General features: G+C 33.1%; 1 protein-coding gene across 3 annotated transcripts in view; it reads left to right on the top strand.

The window, feature by feature from the left end:
* Positions 1–22,489, top strand: part of LOC109087882 (alpha-(1,6)-fucosyltransferase-like) — an 87,411-nt gene that overhangs the window by 45,191 nt on the left and 19,731 nt on the right. For all 3 annotated transcript variants that reach the window (XM_042746766.1, XM_042746767.1, XM_042746768.1), the window contains 4 exons: positions 1,420–1,914; positions 11,528–11,643; positions 14,668–14,833; positions 16,896–17,010. In XM_042746766.1, the coding sequence (XP_042602700.1) occupies positions 1,712–1,914; positions 11,528–11,643; positions 14,668–14,833; positions 16,896–17,010 (600 nt within the window). In that variant the 5' untranslated portion in view covers positions 1,420–1,711. The remainder of the gene's footprint in view (positions 1–1,419; positions 1,915–11,527; positions 11,644–14,667; positions 14,834–16,895; positions 17,011–22,489) is intronic.

Below are 22,489 nucleotides of genomic sequence, written 5' to 3'. Positions count from 1 at the left end.
CAGACATGAAGATGAGGGCAGGACAGATGTACGCGGTGAGGAGCCACAGCGGGTCCAGGCATTTTAAGAGTCACCTCACATCTGTCATGAGATTGTACCGTTGTGAGATTGTCATTTTGATCAATCCTTGCGGGTGCTGAGGCAGGGGTGTGAGGAACTGCATTTTTATTTGTGTGTTTTAGTTGTATTTGGATGTTTTCAGTTCATTTTCATTGGCCCGATGTGTTCTCTGTAGCAACTGTTTTGAATCAGGACTCTGGATTTGAAGAAGTGTATCAACACAGAAACATTGTTTATCATACAAAAGTAAGCATTGAAATCAAATTTTGTTCAATATTATTTAAACAAATTAATTATTTAAACTCCTCTTGACCTTAGGAAAATGGAGTCTGTGAAGCTGAAATGTTTATAGCCTATAATAATTCTACAATTTGCAGTGTCATGCATTTGCAGTCTAGACAAATTCACTGTCACACTGCTTGCAGTGTTGCAATGGCCTGCATGCAGTTTGAGTTTAATTAATTATAACTGGAACATTGCAGTTGTGTTTTCTTGCATGCTTGCTGTGTTCACAGCTTTGTTGATTTTTAACCAGAAAATTTCAGTTTTATTGCATTTCTCACTTGCAGTGTTGCAGGATCACACACGCCTGCAGTGTATGGCAACTTGTGTTGACTATAACAGGATCATTTTAATTGCTACACTTGCAGTATAGTCAGCTTTGTTGATTTTAAACAGAAATGTTCTGGTTCTGTTGCACTGCACATTTTGCAGGGTCATGCGTTTGCAGTGTTGATAATTTAATTTATTATTTAAGGACAGTTCTACTTTGCTTGCAGGGTCGCAATGAATTGTTCTTACTTGCAGTGTTTATCATACAAAATTAAACAAAAAGCCTAACTTTGTTATATGTTATATATATGTGTATATATGCTGTGTATGTATAAATATATATATATATATATATATATATATATATATATATATATATATATATATATATATATATATATATATATATATATATATATATATATATATTATATTTTACATAAAATTTTAAAAGTACTCAAACCACATGGAATCACAAGATCCAGTTGGCCTTAGAAACATGGAAAGTTTTAAGCCAGAATATTTATATAACCTTTCAGATTCGTCAATGTTAGAACAAACATATATATATATATATATATATATAATGCACCTGTTACATGTACATATATTTTTGCAACTGTTGTGAATCTGCAGAAATCAAAACCTTATCGGTGCACACAAATAAGAACATGTACACAACATTTTGGTTGATGATGTTTAACCTTTGATATCAACGACAGAAAATTGATAATACTAATAAGTTTTTTTCTCTGCTGTCTGCTAACCCACCGACCATGTAACATCTTTCTCTCTTTCTTTCTTCAGAGCCGTAATGCATTCAGAGAACCCAGCTTTTGGACTCCAAAGCCAATGAGACACCAGTGAAACTTACAAAGCCAGAAACACCACAATCATCGAGTGTTGATACAGAATGGCAGATCTGCCTTCTTGACGAGTCATGATGCATAACTATGCACGGTCTATTGATGTACCTACATAGACACAACCGCTTCTTTTCACCTTCCACATTTGGACGCCCCACTTGAAGAGCTCTACTTTAACCGGCAGACCCAACATGCCTGGTGTCCATCGGTTGTGACTGGAGTTTGGCGGCAGCATGCGTCCATGGGCGGGCTCCTGGCGCTGGATAGCGCTGGTCCTGCTGGCCTGGGGGACATTGCTCTTTTATATCGGGGGACATCTGGTGAGAGAAAACGAAGATACACCACGCTCCAGCCGTGAGCTGGCGAAGATCCTCACCAAGCTGGAGCGACTGAAACAGCAGAATGAAGACCTGCGGCGCATGGCTCAGTCACTACGGTAAGCCAGCTCACTACAGTCAAATAACACTGCTTTTGCATCTAATTAGCTGAATGATAAACTTATTTTGGTGTTTTGCTCTAGAATGTCACAGTTTGTGCATACAGTATGTGTGCATTTATGTTCAAATATGAGCATTTCATATTATTTTAGCTTTCAACAGCCATTTGTAAGGTGAAGAAGTCTTGTATTTTCCATTAATCAGCAGAAAAACTGCCACAAATACATGATTCCTGTCTTAATTTTGAACCAGTTGAACCAGATTACAACTATTTATTTGATTTTCACATGTGTCACATGTATGAATGATTCTGATAACATTATTTTATGCATAATCCTGATTTCCAGTTTTTCCACTCCTTTGCAGATTGCAAGTTAATGCTGATTATAATAACAAAAGTGTTTGGCATGAAGATGCATTGTATATTATAGATTAATTTGTTTGTGAATATTATATTTGAGGCACAGTTTGTTTTGTGGTGTCAAGGTTGAGTTCTGTCACCAAAGAGCCTTTCTAACATGGGCAGCGTTTGACCCGATTCTGTCTGATGTGAGTTTAGTGCCCTGGATACAATGTCAGCTCTTGTGCTTCCAACAGAACAAGAGAAATGGAAACATATGAATTCTGTAGGCATAAAATCCCATGTCCATAATCTGCTAAATGCAGAAATGTCAGTTTAATACCTATATTAAAATGTGAATGTTTTTATTAACATTTGTTTTTAATTACCTGACTTAAAACTGAAATCATATTTCTTCCCCCCTCAATAATTGTTGTTTTTTATTAGTTCTTGCAGTGTTTTATATATATTTGTTAATAATATGCTATAAAAAGTGACAACATAATATAATTGTAGGAACATTTTAAAATCATGTATATATATATATATATATATATATATATATATATATATATATATATATATATATATATATATATATATATATATATATTTATTATTGGATTGTTGTTTTAATATAAATTAATTATATTAGAAAAACATGTTGATAAATGTTTTTCTTTGTTTTATTTTACATTTTATAATCTTAATATTAGTCATTTTTGCTTTTGATAAAAGCATCTGAGAAATGCAGAAATGTAAGTGTAATATTAATAATAAAAGGTGAATGGTTTAATTATCAATATTTATTTTTATTTTTTATTTAAATTACCTATCTTAATTAAAAACCTAAAACTATCGCTATGTAAACTAAAATCATATTTCTTTTCCTCTCAGTAATGATTGTTTTTATTGAAGCACATACTGTAGTTCTTACAGTGCAATTTTTTATTTTATATTTATTTGTTAAAAATAATGTTAATAATAACGTACATGCATACATAATTATATAATGTAATTAATATAATATTTATTATTCATACTTTTGTAAGTCTGTTGGATAAATGTAAATGCATAAATAAAATGTTAATCTTAAAATGTGCATGTTTTAATATTTATTTTAACTTAAAATGGTAAAATAAATCTCACTGTAAACTCAACTCAAATTTCTTTTCCTTTCAATAACTGTTTTTATTGAGGCACACAGAGTTCTTGCAGTGTAGATGTTGAGCAGATTTGTGACGCGTGACTCAGAGCTCGACTGCAGCGGGACGGAGCGTGAGGAGTTTTGCAGGATATTCCGGAGAGACATAAGGGAGGTTTTCGAAAGTTCTGGTGGAGAAAGTCACGATTTATAAAGAGCTTATACTGAGGAGAGAAGACTGAAGGAAATTTGGTGCTGTCAGGGTTTCATTGGGTGACTTTTGACGCTGTACAGCAAATGTCAGAGGATTGTGCAATATGTTCAAGAAAAAGTGTTTTTGCAGAGGACCTGGAGAAAGCGTGGCTCTTAACAAGATCATCAGTGATTGCATCAGGACTGCAAAATTAATTGAAGAAATAATTACAGATTACAGCTGCCGCAATTACATAATTGGGAAATGTGTTGATTACAGCGCAGTGCTGTTTTGTATGGGAAGCAGGCTTGAAACTGTAGCACACAAGCATGTAGTTTCTCAAAAACAGCTCTTCTATGGATCCAAAAAGCCAATCTAGGGCCCATAAGCAGTGAACAGAGCTACTTTGCTCACTTGTCTTTGTCGGACTGAAGGAGGGCCATCTATTTCAGATTTAAATCTTGATCTGATCAATGTCTTCTGTGCTTTAATTCCAAACAGATCGTCCATCGTGGCTCTTGTGTGTCTTTCAGCCTCAATCGGGTCTCAGTCTCTCATTGATCTGCTCTAAACCTGGAGGTCCACGATATCAATCCCAGATCTCTGATAGGTCCAGCAGCATGGAACTGGAGGAATATTGATTATGAAACAGCTGTATTTATTAGTGGGGTTTACAAAGGCAAGATTCACTAGGACTAGTGCTCATACAGGCATACTCATACAGCATTTGTGCTTTTGACTATATATGAAGAGTTCGGATGCAAAAGCCTCTTAGTGCCATCTGAAATCTTCTTCATAAATTAGCAGTTTTCTCAGGCTCCTATATTTATGTTCATTTATCTCACTTTAATGGCAACCTACTCATTGCCATTAAAGTAAAATTACTGATCAAACAATTCAAACAATTAAATATATGTAACCACTGTTGTTATAATTTTAGCCAAATTTGAAATAGGTCATACCATTGCTATTCCCTGAGAAGTTAAAGTAAATACGCTAGAAAAGTATGTGCTTGTAACAGAGATTTTCCAAACTCTGAAACCATTGCGTTGCAAAATGATTCACCGTTTCGAAGTGCTCTAATCAGATCACGTGTCGTGAATAATTTGATTCAGATCGAGACTTGATCGAGCGTGAATCGCAATTCATTTCATTTAGATCAGAACTTCAGAGTGGGTTTGTAAATCATCATTCAGATCAGGACTTCGGAGTGGGTATCACAAATCTTTTTATTTATAGATTGGGACTTCAGGGTGGATTTGCAAATCATTTCATTTAAATCGTAACTTCGGATGAGTGTATCGCAAATGATTTGAGTTAGATCGGAACTTCGGAGCAGGTTAATGAATCATTATTCAGATCAGGACTCTGGAGCACGTATCATGAATCTTTATATGTTTTTTTTATTGTATATTTGTTAAAAAAAACAATAATAGTACCAATAATATTATATTATTGAATAATAATATACAAATATAAAGTTTATATCACTGCAGCCATATTGAAACAGTTGTTGAGAACCTATTCTTTCTCCTAAAAATAACAAACTGAATATCTTCAACAATGCACTAAGTGCCTAAAAGCACTTTAGTGTTTTATGTAATTTATTCATGCACATACTACTATCATAAAGTGATGGCAAAAACCTACTGGATAGATACATTAACATGGGAATTGATGCTCAAAGCAATAAAATGTTTGTAGCCTTTGCGGATGTGAAATGGAATGGTTTTTGACAACGACCTGTGTATATATTGTGTGTGTGTGTGTGTGTGTGTGTGTGTGTGTGTGTGTGTGTGTGTGTGTGTGTGTGTGTGTGTGTGTGTGTGTGTGTGTGTGGTGCATTATTACGAAGCTTTCTCCACACATCATAACATTGATTTGTTTCATAGAGACTCAGCGCTCACACCCTCAGGCTGGCTGAAGATATGTGTGCTTTCTGTCAATAGCATTATATGTGCAATTAAAATTGCCTCCGAGCCCTGGAAAATATTCAGCCACAGACATTCTTCATAGTAGCATTTGCCAAAAACACACACAAAAAACATAGAAAATGAAATAGCTTCTCGTCACTAAAAGGTCTTTTATGATTAAGAATATCGTCCGCTGCACTTAGTATGCACAGCCAGACTTTGACTATCAGCAGAACAGTTCACCCACATTGCAGCGTATTTAGTTTTGTGTTGACACAACATTTGAGATGATTGCCATTGTCATATGGTTGCTAAGGTGTTCTGGTGCTTTTAAGACATTACTGTGTGGTTGCTAGGATGTTATAGGTGGCTTGTTATGGGTGAATGTTATAGTTATAGATGTTCTGGATGGTTGTTACTCATTGGTACACAGCTGCTAGGATGCTCTGGATGGCTATAGCATTGCTATACAGTTGCTAGGATGCTCTGGATGGCTATAGCATTGCTATACAGTTGCTAGGGTGTTCTGGATGGTTGTGACTAGGCATGGGCCGGTATGAGATTCTGATGGTATGATCCTTAGATAAAAATATCACTCTTTCACGGTATCACGGTATTGCGATTACGGCTCTAAAATATGTTATTTTTAAATGTCTGGGTGAAAAAAAAAAAAAAAACTGAAAATATATTTTATTTTTATTAAACCTATAGAACATTTTGGAACAGTAAACATGTCAGGCTAAATAATTTAAATAAATAATTTAATTATTCTTAATTAAGTGCAGTCACTTAAGTCAGCCTAAACCTGCAGCTCAACAATAGTCAGAACATAAATAATGTTTTGTAAAAAATAAATAAATAAAAACCCTATAATTGAAAAAAAATGAAGTCACTTAAGTGAGCCTAAACCTGCAGCTCAATAATCAAAAATATAATGAAAACATAATTTCTGTATTTAATTATTGTTATATTATTTAATTATTGTACTAAATCGCAAAAAAGTACAGTACGTACATTAGTCTGCTATTCCCCACTCTGTGAAGTATGTTGCTGCTTGGGTGTTCTGGATTGTTGTAATGTTGCTACGCAGTTGCTAGGATATTTGGGTTGTAATCACTGATCTATAATATAGAACTGGATTGCTCATGACGTCATTAAAGTGAAGCCGCCGCGCCGCCATATTGGTAATAACTAGTGTGCGTAAACATTCTATTGAATTAATAGGAAATTGTATGATTTTAATGAGAAAACATCACCTAACAAGTCAGCGTTTATAAATCTGAAGTATTTCTGTACATTATTACAATGCAAAACCCTAGGCATGTAAACGGTTATATTTTTATATGTCGGGAATTTCCCCTACTTATTAAAAACCTACGTTCATTACAGTAGTGAACATCATGAACATGATAAACATCAGACGGACACGACCTCAACATATAAAACAAACCACAAAGTGCTCATTCTGAAATCTGAATTAATTCAGAGAAATAACTGACTATATACAGTACAGATTTAAAGACATAAAGCTTTATTTCCAAGATAGTAAGTTAAGCTTTTCATTTCATTATAGAGCAACATTAACAACATAATTGTATTATTCATTGTAATATATTCAAATCCATTTTTGATACTTATACGTTCATGTTTAATAATTCCTGGATAATTATGTTCATAAAGAAATAGGCTATATTTTGTGTTGGACTGTTACCTGTGTCATCAGTGCGCAGCAGACACACACACCTAAACGGTTTAAATATATCACTTATACTACCCCAAACGACCGTAAACACTGCAGATAACATCTGAAGTAAACATTAATTTACATACACATAACATAAAAACTAGTCCCATTTGACTGATTTGATTCAAATCGGGTGATTTTAGGACAGCGGTTTGAATGTGACTCAATGGTGCTCTCTGCTGGTAGGGATTAGTAAGATGGCGGATCAAACACTTCCGGTGGCTTCACTGCCTGCTGGCAGTTTAGAACAAGATGAGCAATCCAGTCATATATAGATCAGTGGTTGTAATACTGCTTTACAGTTGCTAGGGTGTTCTGGATGATCATAATGTTGATTTGCAGTATCTAGGGTGTTCTAGATGGTTGTTACTCATTGGCACACAGTTGCTAGGGTGTTCTAGATGGTTGTTACATGTTGCTTTCCGGTTACTAGGGTGTTCTGGATGATTTTAACATGTTGATATGCCGTTACTTTGGTATTGAGGATGTTTTCTTACTGGTCCCATTGAAATGAGTCCCTCCTCAGGTCTTAGTGGTATTTTGGTTTGTAGATATGGCTTGGGTTCCTCTTTCAACATAAGTATGTGGGATTTTTCCACCTATTTCATCATCCAGCAGGTGAAAACCTTCAGTCTGATTGCTTAAAAAAGTAACAGCACACTTACCGTAAGATTAGAGGTTTGTTCATATTCGCTAATCATTTCGCAGTATTCAGATCTTCTTACCTCGTTTTCATCGTCATATCTGTGTGATCTTCAGTCTTCGGCCTCCATCATCATCTTCTGACTAATCTCGCGACCCTTGTAATTTCCTCTCGGAGCGCTGCATGTGGCAGTGACTGGCAGTAATTCACTCACTGTAATGTCATTTGGCCGCCGTTCCCTCCTGTATCAGACTCTGTTTTGCTCTCCATCAGCAGTTCTGAAGTTCTGCCCCTCTGATGCTTGTGTCTCACATTCGTTAAATGGAATTAAACTGAGCTTTTCTGCACTCTAATAACATGTTTCATTTATACTTAAATTCAATAGTCCTCAGGCACTTTTCATTTGCATATATATATATATATATTTCTTCTGCTCATCAAGCCTGCATATATATAAATATATATACAGTACAGACCAAAAGTTTGGAAACATTACTATTTTTGATGTTTTTGAAAGAAGTTTCTTCTGCTCATCAAGCCTGCATTTATTTGATCAAAAATACAGAAAAAAAACAGTAATATTGTGAAATATTATTACAACTTAAAATAATAGTTTTCTATTTGAATATACTTAAAAAAAATAATTTATTCCTGTGATGCAAAGCTGAATTTTCAGCATCATTACTCCAGCCTTCAGTGTCACATGTAACATCCAGTCTATCACATGATCATTTAGAAATCATTCCAATATTCTGATTTATTATGAGTGTTGGAAACAGTTCTGCTGTCTAATATATTTGATGAAAAAAAGGTTAAAAAGAACTGCATTTATTCAAAAAAAAAAAAAAGTCGAATAATATATACTCTAATAATATATTTTCTTTACTATCACTTTTTATCAATTTAACACATCCTTGCTGAATAAAAGTATTGATTTTATTTAAAAAAAAGAAAGAAAAAAAATTACTGACCCCAAATTACTGACCAGTAGTGTATATTGTTATTACAAAATATTTATATTTTAAAAAAAAAATAGCTTCTTTTTTTATTTTTATTTTTTTTACTTTTTATTCATCAAAGCATCCTAAAAAAGTATCACATGTTCTGAAAAAATATTAAGCATATTAGAATGATTTCTAAAGGATCATGTGATAATGATCCTAAAAATTCAGCTTTGCATCACAGAAATAAATGAGCAGAAGAAATATAATAAATTTAAAAACAATTATTTTAAATTGTAATAATATATCACAATATTACATTATCTTTTCTGTATTTTTGATCAAATAAATGCAGGCTTGATGAGCAGAAGAAACTTCTTTCAAAAACATTAAAAATAGTAATGTTTCCAAACTTTTGGTCTGTACTGTATATATATATATATATATATATATATATATATATATATATATATATATATATATATATATATAATATTTGCAGCCTTGAACGATGAACCGTCTGTGCTCTTTGAAGTGTGTTTCGAGTATCTAGCAGCCAGTACCAGACGGGAGCTGATAGGGTCCTTGTGTAATCTCTAGAGGAACGTTCAGGGGCCAAAGGGAAAAGAGCTTCACTGTAAAAACCTGAGGGCCACAAGCTTCCCGGATTCTCTCTCTTTTTCCGCTCTTGCTGTGCAATCTGAATAATTTCTTCTCTGCTGTTTTCCTAAATATTTAAAGGGATAGTGCACCCAAAAATTAATATTGTGTCATCATTTTCTCACCCTCAAGTTCCAAACTTGTGTGAGTTTGTTTCTTCTGTTGAACACAGAAGAAGATATTTTGAAGAATGTGGATAATGTTGATGGTACCCATTGATATCCATTGTATGGGGGAAAAAAATACTATGGAAGTCAGTGGGGATCATCAACTGTCCAGTTACTCATTCTTAAAAATATCTTCTTCTGCATTCAACAGAAGAAATTCGTACAGGTTTAGAACAACTTGTGGTTGAGTAAATTATTTTCTTTTTTTGGTGAACTATCCTTTTAACTGTCTCTAACATGACCTCATTAGTATCCGCAGGTGTTTAGAAAATGAACTGGATTCTATAGCTCTTTATCATGATGCAAAGCTGCTTACAGACGGCCAACCTACTTCTTTTACAAGCCGCAGTTAAGAGAGGCATACAGTAATTCAGATGTTATGGAATGTGGGTCTATTCGTTCATTTCAGGACTTGAAAGGCCAATTTAATCTTGCAGGGTGTTCATTTTTCTTTTACTTTACAGTTATGTGCTTCGCTTAAAGCAAAACGGCTCTCCATTTGCCTTCATGAAGTCTGAGGCATCCGAATTATATGATAAAATATTAGAATGTTCCTATTAAATCTTAATTGGATGTTTATTGTATTAAAGACCTGGAACTTTTGTAATCTGAATCTAATTGCAAGGTTGCTTGGGATAATATTGCTGCAGCCTCGAGAAACCTTAATCAAATTATTCATTATAGCTTTCTTCACAGATTGTATTTCATGCCACATAACTTTTTTTTTTTCAGATCAAAGGAGTTTCTCAAAAGTCCCTATAACTGAGGCTATACTTTTAAAATGTTGTGTATTTCACACTTTCACTAAGCAAAAAATACAGTAAAAACAGTAATATTGTGAAATGTTAAAATGTAATTTATTCCTGATCAAAGTTGTGTTTCCAGCATCTACAGTAACATGCTGATTTGCTGCTCAAGAAACATTTCTGATTATTATCAATGTTGGAAACAGGTAATATTTTTTTTTTTTGAAAATCGTGATACATTTCTTATTTCAGGGTTCTTTGATGAATAGAAAGTAAAAAAAAAAAAACTGTATTTATTTGAAATAGAAATCTTGTGCAACATAATAAATGTATTTACAGTCACATTTTATCAATTTAATGCATCTTTGCTGAATAAAAGTGTTAATTTCTTTAAAAAAAAAATTTTTTTTTGGTTTTCTCAGCACTCATGGTTGTTGTTGTTATGTGCTTTAAAATTAAAGCCTTTTTGCATCTTTTGAATCAATTAGTATTCCCTCCTCCACTCTAGAAAATTGTGCTAACATGCTCTATTGATTTCTCCACACTAATCTATGTTCCTTTGCATATAGACCCTCATGCATATGCATGCAGCAGCGGTATTAATATTAGTGCATGATTACCATATTAAACGATCCACTCAGTGGTTTCAGCACTTGGACAGGTTTTGACCCGTTTACCGTCGCATGAAAAACAAATGGAAATATTCAGTAAACATTCAGTAAAAAAATAAGGCCAATATGATCATATGCGATGTTAAATGAGCAGTTGTTGGTGTCATGCAGAGTTTCCCAAAGGCTCATTAGTTAAGGGGTGATTTCATCTAAATCAGCTGAATAGAAACAAACAGTCAAACTGTAATTAGCAATTATGCTTTTGACGAGTGTTAGCAGCAAAGATATGCAGCGCACTAAACGCTATTGAACATCACAGCAGACATTTATGATTATTTTATTCATGGCCAATTGGTAATCAGGCTCCAGTGAATCAACATTTGGAGCTTGTAGTTTTGCGTTTGTTTACGTAGTGTTGGCGGACTGTTTGCTTTCTTCCTGAATGCTGTGAGTTTGCAAAAGCTTTAAGCTGCAGAAAGAGTTCGCTAACAAACCATGTGTGTTTTGCAGGATTCCGGAAGGACAGTCGGATGGGCCAATATCATCAGGAAGACTGCGGTCTCTTGAGGAACAGCTAAGCCGAGCCAAACAGAAGATCCACAGCTTTCAGAGATTATCTGGAGATGGTAAGAGAGGAGGTCATCAGGACTAAGTCACTATTTCTTAACCAAAACAAAATGAATATAATATTGAATATGTTTTTATTTTAACTTATTTTAAGTACAAATTTAAAAACAAATAGAGAATCTGCCAGTTCAGTAAGATATGGGGGCAGCTGTGGATCTGAATTCATTGAATATGTTTTTATTGGACTTGTAAACTTATTTTGGCAAGTACAAATTTAAAAACAAATGGCTGAGTGCCCTTGAGAATCTGCCCCCAGTTCAGTAAGATAGCTACTGTAAAAATTAAGCCTAAGTAACTTTTAAATTTGTTTAATTCACACTCAATTTCAAAATTAATTCTTTTAAAATTTTTAACTTTTAAATTTGTTTAATTTACACTGCAGTTCAAAAGTCTGGCGTTGGCAAATTTTTTTTAATTGTTTTAATGTTTTTAGTATCTTATGCTCCGCTGTCTGCTTAAAAAAATACAGTAAAGTCAAAAATAATGTGAAATATTATTACAACTGTTTTCTATTTGCAAATATTGTACAATGTAATTTATTCCTGTGATCAAAGCTAAATTTTCAGCATCATTACTCCAGTCTTCACTGTCTCATGATCCTTCAGAAGTCATTCCAACATGCAATAAGACCAAATCCATGATTAAAAAATGTATATATATACAGGTGCATCTCAATAAATTAGAATATCTAGAATAAGAAAAACATTTGAAATAATTTTTGTAATGTAAAGTAAGAAAAAAATGTTTTATTGAAATCATAAAGTCTTAATGAAGCACATGAGTATTTTTTGTATTGAATTAAATTAAAATACCTTTAATTAAAAAATACATTATGGTATTATTTTTACTATACTACATGTATACTAGTAGTATAGAATTTAGTAAGAAATAATAATAATAAGAAATAATTAAAAAAAATTATATAAATTAAACGTGCAACAAAATTATACAATAAAATATATCGTGGAAAAGTTAATTTATTTCAGTAATTCAACTCAAATTGTGAAACTCGTGTATTAAATAAATTCATTGCACACAGACTGAAGTAGTTCATCGCTCTGAAAAGTGAGGTGTGCTGTGATTGGCCAGCTATCCAGTGCATTGTAATTTGCTGAATGCCTCAAGCGTGTGACGAAAATGTTACACCTCTTAACATATTGTGATGCCTTGTCCAGCCGGAGCGACGAGACATACATAAAATCCATTATAAACATGATATAAACATGATTTCTGGTTGTGTCATCTTTTGGAAGGCAAAAACAAAGTAGTTTCACTTTCTCAACGAAACAGTGTCACACACTGCGGCCTTGAGTGAGCAGAGGCCAGAGGCCTAGAGTGAGCCGTGGTCAGCACCTGAACCTCACAGCCACAGTCATAGTACCTATTCAAATGATTCTTCACTAGACTTGAACAGCATTTGCATTAGTTGTATTGTAATTGTATCTACAGTATGTATGTAAAATATTTAATATCATCCTTAAAGAGCATGTCTCTCTGGCTCTGCTTCACATATGTTTTTAGTTAACATTTATTTAATTTCGACATAAAATGTTTCTCGTGGTTTTAGTTAATAAACCCCTGATTTGTAGTTTTATAATTTTAACAAATTTCGAAATTTTCAAAGGAATATATACAATATCTTTCTTAGATTTATAGATTTGTTTGTAATATTTTGAAACAATTAAATGACAAATATACTATTTCATTTGATACTAAAACCAAGTAAAGCTAAATAAGTCAAATTAAAATATTTGAAATGTATCAAATGCACGTGTAGATAGATAGATAGATAGATAGATAGATAGATAGATAGATAGATAGATAGATAGATAGATAGATAGATAGATAGATAGCTGTGATTGGTTCATGTGATAAAAAAAACTAATTAAACTCACACACTTACATCGTTCATTAAACAAAAAAATTAAAAAACACAATGGTTTAAAACTTAAAACTAATCTCAAAAAGTATTTCGACAAATCAAAAAATAAGATATAACTACTAAGACTTGAAATGGCCTGAAAACATATTTAGCAAGCTTTGATGACTGATGATGAAAAATAGTTGAAAGAAATAAAACAAATTGTTAAATTGTTACTGCCTTGAGTTATTATGATGGAATAAATGTAAAATGCTTAAAAATGCTAACTTGATGAGGTTCATACTTGGCTTTAATAAATAGAATATTGATTACATTGTCAATCAATTTGTTTTGCTTTTTTTCTTCTTCTTCTGACAGCCAAGGAAATGTGACTGGTACATGAATTTGCATTTGACTAAAAAAAAAAAAAAAAAAAAAAAAAAAAAAACTGAGTTCCTGTCAGTATAACTGTGAGTATATCAGTGACACCACTGATATTTACAGTACATATATAATATATCTTTTGCCTAAATAAATCAACTAGTCTTTATAAGTCAAAATGATAAAACTACAAATATAATAGTTCATTCAACACTGAAACATTTTTAAAATGTATATATTTTATAATAATCTAACCCAATATTTGATTATTTTTATGCTTAGTATAGCATCACATTGTAAACTTGGTAACACAACAATTGTGAGTCCTACCGTATGCAGATAATCTAAACGAGTCACTTCTGAGGTTCCATCTCAGATAGGATGCTGTCCATGTATACAGCATACAGCAGGATTTGGAACAGAGCCTTCATTCGGGGTCAGCCGTCCCGGAGAGATTATACCCAGGGGTTTCTTGAACAGCACTGAATTGAACTTATTACATAAGAGCAAAAGAAGTGTAGAGCGAGAGACGAGTGAAAGCAGAATCAAAAAGAGGACATTCGAAATCTGTAGGAAAGATCAGCAGCAATTCTCACACTCACAGACTATTACTAATCTACCTGGCCTCTTTTTATATAAAACACACGTGTCAACAGTAATAGCTGTTAAGTCACTGTGTACTGAGGGCTGAGGCACAGTAGTTTAGCTGTGATTATCTTCACAGCCTTTTAGACATTATTGCCTAATTAGAGTACTTTTGAATCTCTCTTCTCTTTGTCAGTTGGTCCGGGTCGAGAACAGGAGGAACTGCGGAGGAAGGTGGAGAACGGAGTGAAAGAGCTGTGGTATTTTATTCGCAGCGAGATACAGAAGCTGAGTCACGTGGAGCCGTCAGACAGACAGAAACACACGGAGACGCTGCTGCAGGACCTCGGTCATCAACAGAGGTCAGATATGTACAGTATGATCACGCTGTTTTGTTCCTCAGGGGAATCTGGTCGAGGTCTCATTCAAGTTTTGTCTTTAATTCTTTAGGAGAAATGAAAAGAGACACAAATGAGACATGCTGAGAACTAGGAGACTTCACTTACTCTCATTTAACCTTATTATTGTCTCAGAGAAACAATTCATGTCTCTCTCAAAGCATATTTAGACACATAGTCAAAACAATAATGAAGAACATGAATATTTTTCAAAGTATTAAGATGTATTGTATTGTTACAAGAGCACATTTACCCTTTAAATTCTTTTTAATGTAATAAGATAAAAATTTCAAATAATTTTTGTAATGTAAAATGAGAAAAAAAAATGTTTTATTGAAATCATAAAGTCTTAATGAAGCACATGAGTATTTTTTGTATTGCCTTTAATAAAAAAAAAAAATCATTATGGTGTTATTTTTACTATACTAGATGTATACTAGTAGTATAGAAGTTTAGAAAGAAATAATAATAGGAAATCATTTAAAAAAATATATAAATTAAACGTACAACAAAACTATACAATTAAATATATACAATACATACACATGTATATGTTTTTATATTTTTGTAAATATAAAAGCAGTAAAATTGTATATATATATATATATATATAATTGTCAAATGCAAAAAATCTTGCATGTTCCTAAAGCAAAAGATCTTTTATTTATGTATTCTTCTGTTTTTGGGGTGAGTAGGAATGTTCTTGACGGGTTTAATAACATTCAGAATTGTTTTTTGGTGAGTTGGATGATTAAGAATTGATGCGCGTCTCTGGTTTCATCGTTATGAAACAGCTCCAGACACTAATAGTGCTGTAATAGAAATATCGCAGCACTTAATTTTGAGTTATCACCCGCTAGACTAATTACGGACAGAGACGCTGTCAATATCTCATTATCTCAGAGTCTCTCAGACGTTCCATCAGCACATTCACACCTGTTTTTCTGTTTTGACAAAGAGAAGTGTTCGATACACATTTAACACGGTGCTGTTTTCCAGCAGACGGCTCCCTGAGGAGTCTCTCATTGATGAAGTAATAATTAAACTCCTCATAAAGCCAGCATATGCTCGTCTGTTTGAGTTAGCAAATGACGCTTTAACAGAATTCATTACTAGTGTCACAAACTCAATTGTGTTTTGGTCGTTTTGAGATCTTATTTGATTTATTAAAGGAATAATTCATGCAAAAAATAAAATGATCATCAAACATGTTTCAGACATGTATTAATTTACTGAAAAGATGTACATACTGCTCTTTTATGATTTCATATGATAATATGATTTAGTGTAGCATTAGTACAGTTTGGTTTGACAGGATTGGATTATTTTGATTTCTCAGTTCTGTTCAAAGCGATGCCTCAAGCCCAAATGTGACCGGAGGGAGAGTTGAGGTAGAAATGGGATCAAAATATGGTCAAAATAGGTCAAGTATTGTACCACAAATTATCAGCACTGCTGCTATTTATCAATTTTAGTCCATTACTGAATACAAATTACATGATAACAAAAAATTTATTATGAATTAGAATCATCTTGTATCATATTAAAATAAAATAAAAAATCCTTTTTGCTATACAGTGCTGGGTAGATTACTTACAAATTGTAGTCTGTTACTGATTACAAATTACATATTACATGACAAAAGTTATAGTTATTACCATAACATTTTAGGTTATATAATCAGGCGACAAAAACAATGCAATATTTTATTTGTTTACCTGCATGTCATGTGAGCATTAACCAATGTCAAAGAGCTGTTCACCTGCATCTATGTTACTTAATTATTTACTAATTACCTTAAAATCTCAGAGGTACTTCAAAAAATATATAAGGTGGAAAGTTCAGCTGACAAATAAAAAGCATGGGACTCCCTGCATTACATCTAAATTAGAAAAAAATTATGAAGAATCAATAAAGTTTTTCACTAACGTACTGTTGTTTTTCAGTAATATGTAATCAATAATAAAAGATTCACTGTCAGCTGATAGAGGAGGATGTTTGAGCGTCTCCTGTGTGCTTCTGTCAGAACCATCATGACGGACCTGCAGGATCTCAGTCAGGCGGACGGAGCAGGAGACTGGAGAGAGAAGGAGGCCAGAGATCTTTCCAGCCTGGTGCAGAACCGGATCTCCTTCCTGCAGGTACAGAAGGGCCCTTCTTCCTGCTGTCAGTCTTCTTAAAATGCAGGGAAAACTGGAAAATGGTGAAATATTATTACCATTTAAAAGAGCTGTTTTCTATTGAAATATCAAAGCTGAATTTTCAGCATCATTACTCCAGTCTTCGGTGTCATTTTAATATGCTGAATTGCTGCTCATTTATTTGGTGCTCAATTATTATTAATGTTATACTTAATATTTAATGGAAACATTCATTAATGATAAATTTTTCCTCTCTCACACTTTGTGCTCCAGAAATGAATCATATCATCAAATCATACAGTTTGTTAAGAAGATTATTATTTTTTTGTCTAAATACAAAAATCTAGTCAAAACTCTCTAAAAATCTAAATTGTCTAATATTTCATTCAGTACTGAAAAATGGTCAATAAGTTGCCTTTAACCCTAAAACACAATGCAATGTGTAATTCAAAATATGATTAAAACATATGGAAGCCCATTTCCGCTAGGTAAGAAAAAAAATAATGCCTTAAAAAAATTTAAATTATGACTTTGAAAGTAAATTTTTTATTTTTTTATATATTTTTTTTTTAGTGAACGAACTCCATCGCACACCTGTAAGTAATAGGTGCGTAGAAAAAATAAGACCTGGTGGGTCGTATAAACATATAAGGAACTCCCGCACACTATCTTAACTTGCAAAATAAATTTTTAATCACACAACGTTTCGGTCACACGACCTTCATCAGGAGTATACAAATGTTCAAATTCATCTCTTTTAAGATAAACACATGACCAATTAACAGAGTTCCATCTGCAAATAATTAAACTCATTGGGAGTATATAATTAGCACCGCATCATAAACAGTTGTTATAGTTACAACAATCCAGATCACCTATAGGTTAACAAATTCATCTAAAAAAACACAATCAACACATCGTCATCAAACAGCATCAAATTGTAATTCTAAACAGTTATAACAATCAGTCAGGTTCCACAGTCACTCAAACTCATCATGAATACATAGTGGAAAAGAACACCTCATTCAAAACAATTACATGACTATAGCATTACATTAAATAATGCTTCATCGTTCATACCCATAGGTGATAAAGTTTGGAGGGTGTAAATCCAAAACAGTTCGCGTCTTTGTAGAAGTAATTCAATGTCTCCACCTCTAGGTGGCAAAGTTACTTTTTCAATCCCACAAAAACGTAAAGAGGTTACGTCATGATTCAAAGTTAAAAAGTGTACCGCAACTGGATAACTTAGATCTTTTCTTCTTATTGAACTCTTATGTTCACTAATTCTTTGTTTCAACTGACGTGACGTTTTTCCCACATAGCCTATACCACAAGGACAACGAATCAAATACACTACATGAGTGGAAACACAAGTAATCACAGATTTGATGCTATATTTTTTGCCCGTTCTAGGATGACAAAAAGTTGATGTTTTAAAAGTATTATTACACTGAGCACAATTCCCACAACGATAATTGCCCTTCTGTATGGGACTAAGTAGACTCTGAGATGCACGAGGGCTAACGCTCTGAAAACGAGCATGTACCAAACTGTCTTTTAAATTCTTAGCGCGTTTGTATACAATCAAAGGAGGATGTCTAAAAATATCGCTCAACTCCGAATCAGAAGACAACAAATGCCAGTGTTTTTTAAACATAGATTTTATCATGTAAGACTTAGGTGAATGTGTTGTAATACAAGCAAAAGAATACTTTCTCGTTTTTCTTGTTTTCTTTTTTAGCAATTCAGACCGCGTCTTTTTTAAAGCTGTATTAAATCCTTCATCAATCCAATCTAAAGGATAACCTCTATTCAAAAACTTATTTTTCATGATTTTCGATTTCTCAATAAAATCTCCAAATCAGAATCGGGTTTATCTACGACACCTTTTAGACCGAAAAGTAATTTTTGCCCTAATGTGTCTAACCACACCATTCATACTTTTTGTCGTTTGGTTGAACAAGAGGTGATGGAAGTTTGTTCTTCTAGTAATAAATATTTCTCATAATCTCTCACTGAATGAGAAAATAGCTTTGACCGAATTGATAAGTGACCCAAGTATCATTATAAAACCTGCTGATAAAGGAGGGGCTACTGTAATCCAAGATACGAAAAAATACCAACACGAAATTCTTTCACAATTACAGAATATTAAGTTTTATAAAAAACTTCCCAGTGATCCTACCAACATTTATCAATCTGAGATATTGTCATTTTTAACAAATGCTAAAACAGAGGGTTGGATATCTCAATCGGAGTTTAAATTTCTGTATTGTCAACATCCGATTAGACCTGTTTTTTATACTCTTCCTAAAATTCATAAGAGACTTATCGACCCTCCAGGTCGTCCGATTGTGGCACAGACTAATTCCCTCTTATCTCCTTTATCACAGTATGTTGACTTTTTTATAAAACCTTTTGTCTATTCGTTACCGACTTACATTCGAGATTCTACTGACTTTATTAATAAGATTTCCAAGTTATATGATTTACCGGATATTACTTTATTAATAACTTTGGACATAACTAGTCTATATACTAACATTTCACATGAAAAAGGACTTATTGCCCTTGGACATTATCTTTCGTTACGCGAGGACTCCAGTCCACCATCAGACTTTATCATCGAGATGTCTTCATACCTTTTGAAATATAATTATTTTAGTTTTGATAAGGATTTCTTTCTTCAGATAAGTGGGACAGCAATGGGCTCTAATTTTGCCCCGAACTATGCCAATCTATTTATGGGTCTTTTTGAAGAGAGTTATGTATTGAATACAGAAAATAATCCTTTCTATTCAAAGATCATCAAATGGTATAGATACATTGACGATATTTTCTGTATCTTTTTGGGTGATCACGATGAGGCTCGAGAATTTGTGACATTTGAATAGCTTGTTTGACGACTTGGATTTTACTTCTGAAATTAATTCGTCTAGAGTACACTTCCTGGATATGTGGATACAGAAGAACGAAGGCAGTTTGACCACTACTTTGTACACAAAAGAGACCGATCGTAACACACTTTTACTCGCTACCAGTTTTCATCCGACTTTTTTAAAAAAAAGGACTGCCTAAGAGTCAGTTCTACAGACTGAGGAGGATTTGTTATTCTGATTCCGATTTTATTGAGAAATCGAAAATCATGAAAAATAAGTTTTTGAATAGAGGTTATCCTTTAGATTGGATTGATGAAGGATTTAATACAGCTTTTAAAAAGACGCGGTCTGAATTGCTAAAAAAGAAAACAAGAAAAACGAGAAAGTATTCTTTTGCTTGTATTACAACACATTCACCTAAGTCTTACATGATAAAATCTATTTTTAAAAAACACTGGCATTTGTTGTCTTCTGATTCGGAGTTGAGCGATATTTTTAGACATCCTCCTTTGATTGTATACAAACGCGCTAAGAATTTAAAAGACAGTTTGGTACATGCTCGTTTTCAGAGCGTTAGCCCTCGTGCATCTCAGAGTCTACTTAGTCCCATACAGAAGGGCAATTATCGTTGTGGGAATTGTGCTCAGTGTAATAATACTTTTTAAAACATCAACTTTTTGTCATCCTAGAACGGGCAAAAAATATAGCATCAAATCTGTGATTACTTGTGTTTCCACTCATGTAGTGTATTTGATTCGTTGTCCTTGTGGTATAGGCTATGTGGGAAAACGTCACGTCAGTTGAAACAAAGAATTAGTGAACATAAGAGTTCAATAAGAAGAAAAGATCTAAGTTATCCAGTTGCGGTACACTTTTTAACTTTGAATCATGACGTAACCTCTTTACGTTTTTGTGGGATTGAAAAAGTAACTTTTGCCACCTAGAGGTGGAGACATTGAATTACTTCTACAAAGACGCGAACTGTTTTGGATTTACACCCTCCAAACTTTATCACCTATGGGTATGAACGATGAAGCATTATTTAATGTAATGCTATAGTCATGTAATTGTTTTGAATGAGGTGTTCTTTTCCACTATGTATTCATGATGAGTTTGAGTGACTGTGGAACCTGACTGATTGTTATAACTGTTTAGAATTACAATTTGATGCTGTTTGATGACGATGTGTTGATTGTGTTTTTTAGATGAATTTGTTAACCTATAGGTGATCTGGATTGTTGTAACTATAACAACTGTTTATGATGCGGTGCTAATTATATACTCCCAATGAGTTTAATTATTTGCAGATGGAACTCTGTTAATTGGTCATGTGTTTATCTTAAAAGAGATGAATTTGAACATTTGTATACTCCTGATGAAGGTCGTGTGACCGAAACGTTGTGTGATTAAAAATTTATTTTGCAAGTTAAGATAGTGTGCGGGAGATCCTTATATATATATTTTTTTTTTAAATTGTAATTTTATTTTAAATAATTGTCCATTACACTAAGTGTAATCACTTAGTAACAGCACACTCTCGTCACCAAGACATCATTCTTGTCTGGAACACAAACTAATCGAGTTAGGCTTTAGAGCTGAATTGTGTGCAGAAGCAATAAAGCGAACAACACTAATCAAATATATTTTCTGATATGATTTACACTGTACCGTTGTCCCTCTTTGGGACTGTTTCTTTTTTCCCTCCGTTCTCTTTATACTGAGATCTACACTGTAAAAAAAATTCTGTAGTTTTTACTAAATAATTTTGGCAGCTGTGGTTGCCAGAATAATTTTGTAAAAAATACAGAAACACTGTAAACACATTTACGGCCAAAAACTGTAAATTTTACTGTTTAAATCTGTAATTTACAAACAAGAAAATTTGAATGTAAACCAGTAAATTCAACAAGGCACATTGCTATTAAAATCTGTTTTGTACCTTTAACATACTGACAACCACCAGAATAATGCAGGTGGTAAAGGAGAAAGCCACATGAAGAATCAAAGCTCATTACAAGTAGCTTCACCACAAGCAGAAGTTTATATTAATATATAGAGGGTGCACAGAGTCATTCATGCAAACACAAAACACCATCATGGTGACACACATGATACTTAAATAATGCAATAAACTTTCATTAAACAACAGATGTAACATAAAGCCCAAATGTACATAACTGATAACAAAAACTATTAAAAAACATGATTATTTAAACAAAATACTTTCAAATGTGGAGCGTCACGCAGGGAATTCTGGGAATATTAGTTTACAGTTTTTGACCGTAAATTATACATTGATTTGTTATTTTTTTACTTCTAAATACTGTCTAAAAAATTAACAACATTTTACTGTAAAATTACATTAAATGTCTGGTTAGATCTTTTACAGTTTTTCCCTGTATATAGTACGGGAACTTACTGTTAACCTATTAACCGTTTTTTTTTTCAAAGCATTTTTACAAAATTGTACAGTTAAAATTACACTTATTTTTGGCAGTGTATGACTTTATGCCAGTCTATTATTGGAAAGGAAATATTGATATCTTTGTGAGTTTGATTTTCTTTACAAACCACCACTGGTTTCTCTTTGTGAGGTT

The sequence above is a fragment of the Cyprinus carpio genome, chromosome B20, assembly GCF_018340385.1.
Source record: "Cyprinus carpio isolate SPL01 chromosome B20, ASM1834038v1, whole genome shotgun sequence".
Lineage (NCBI taxonomy): Eukaryota > Metazoa > Chordata > Actinopteri > Cypriniformes > Cyprinidae > Cyprinus > Cyprinus carpio.
This window is presented reverse-complemented; position numbering and strand designations above follow the sequence as displayed.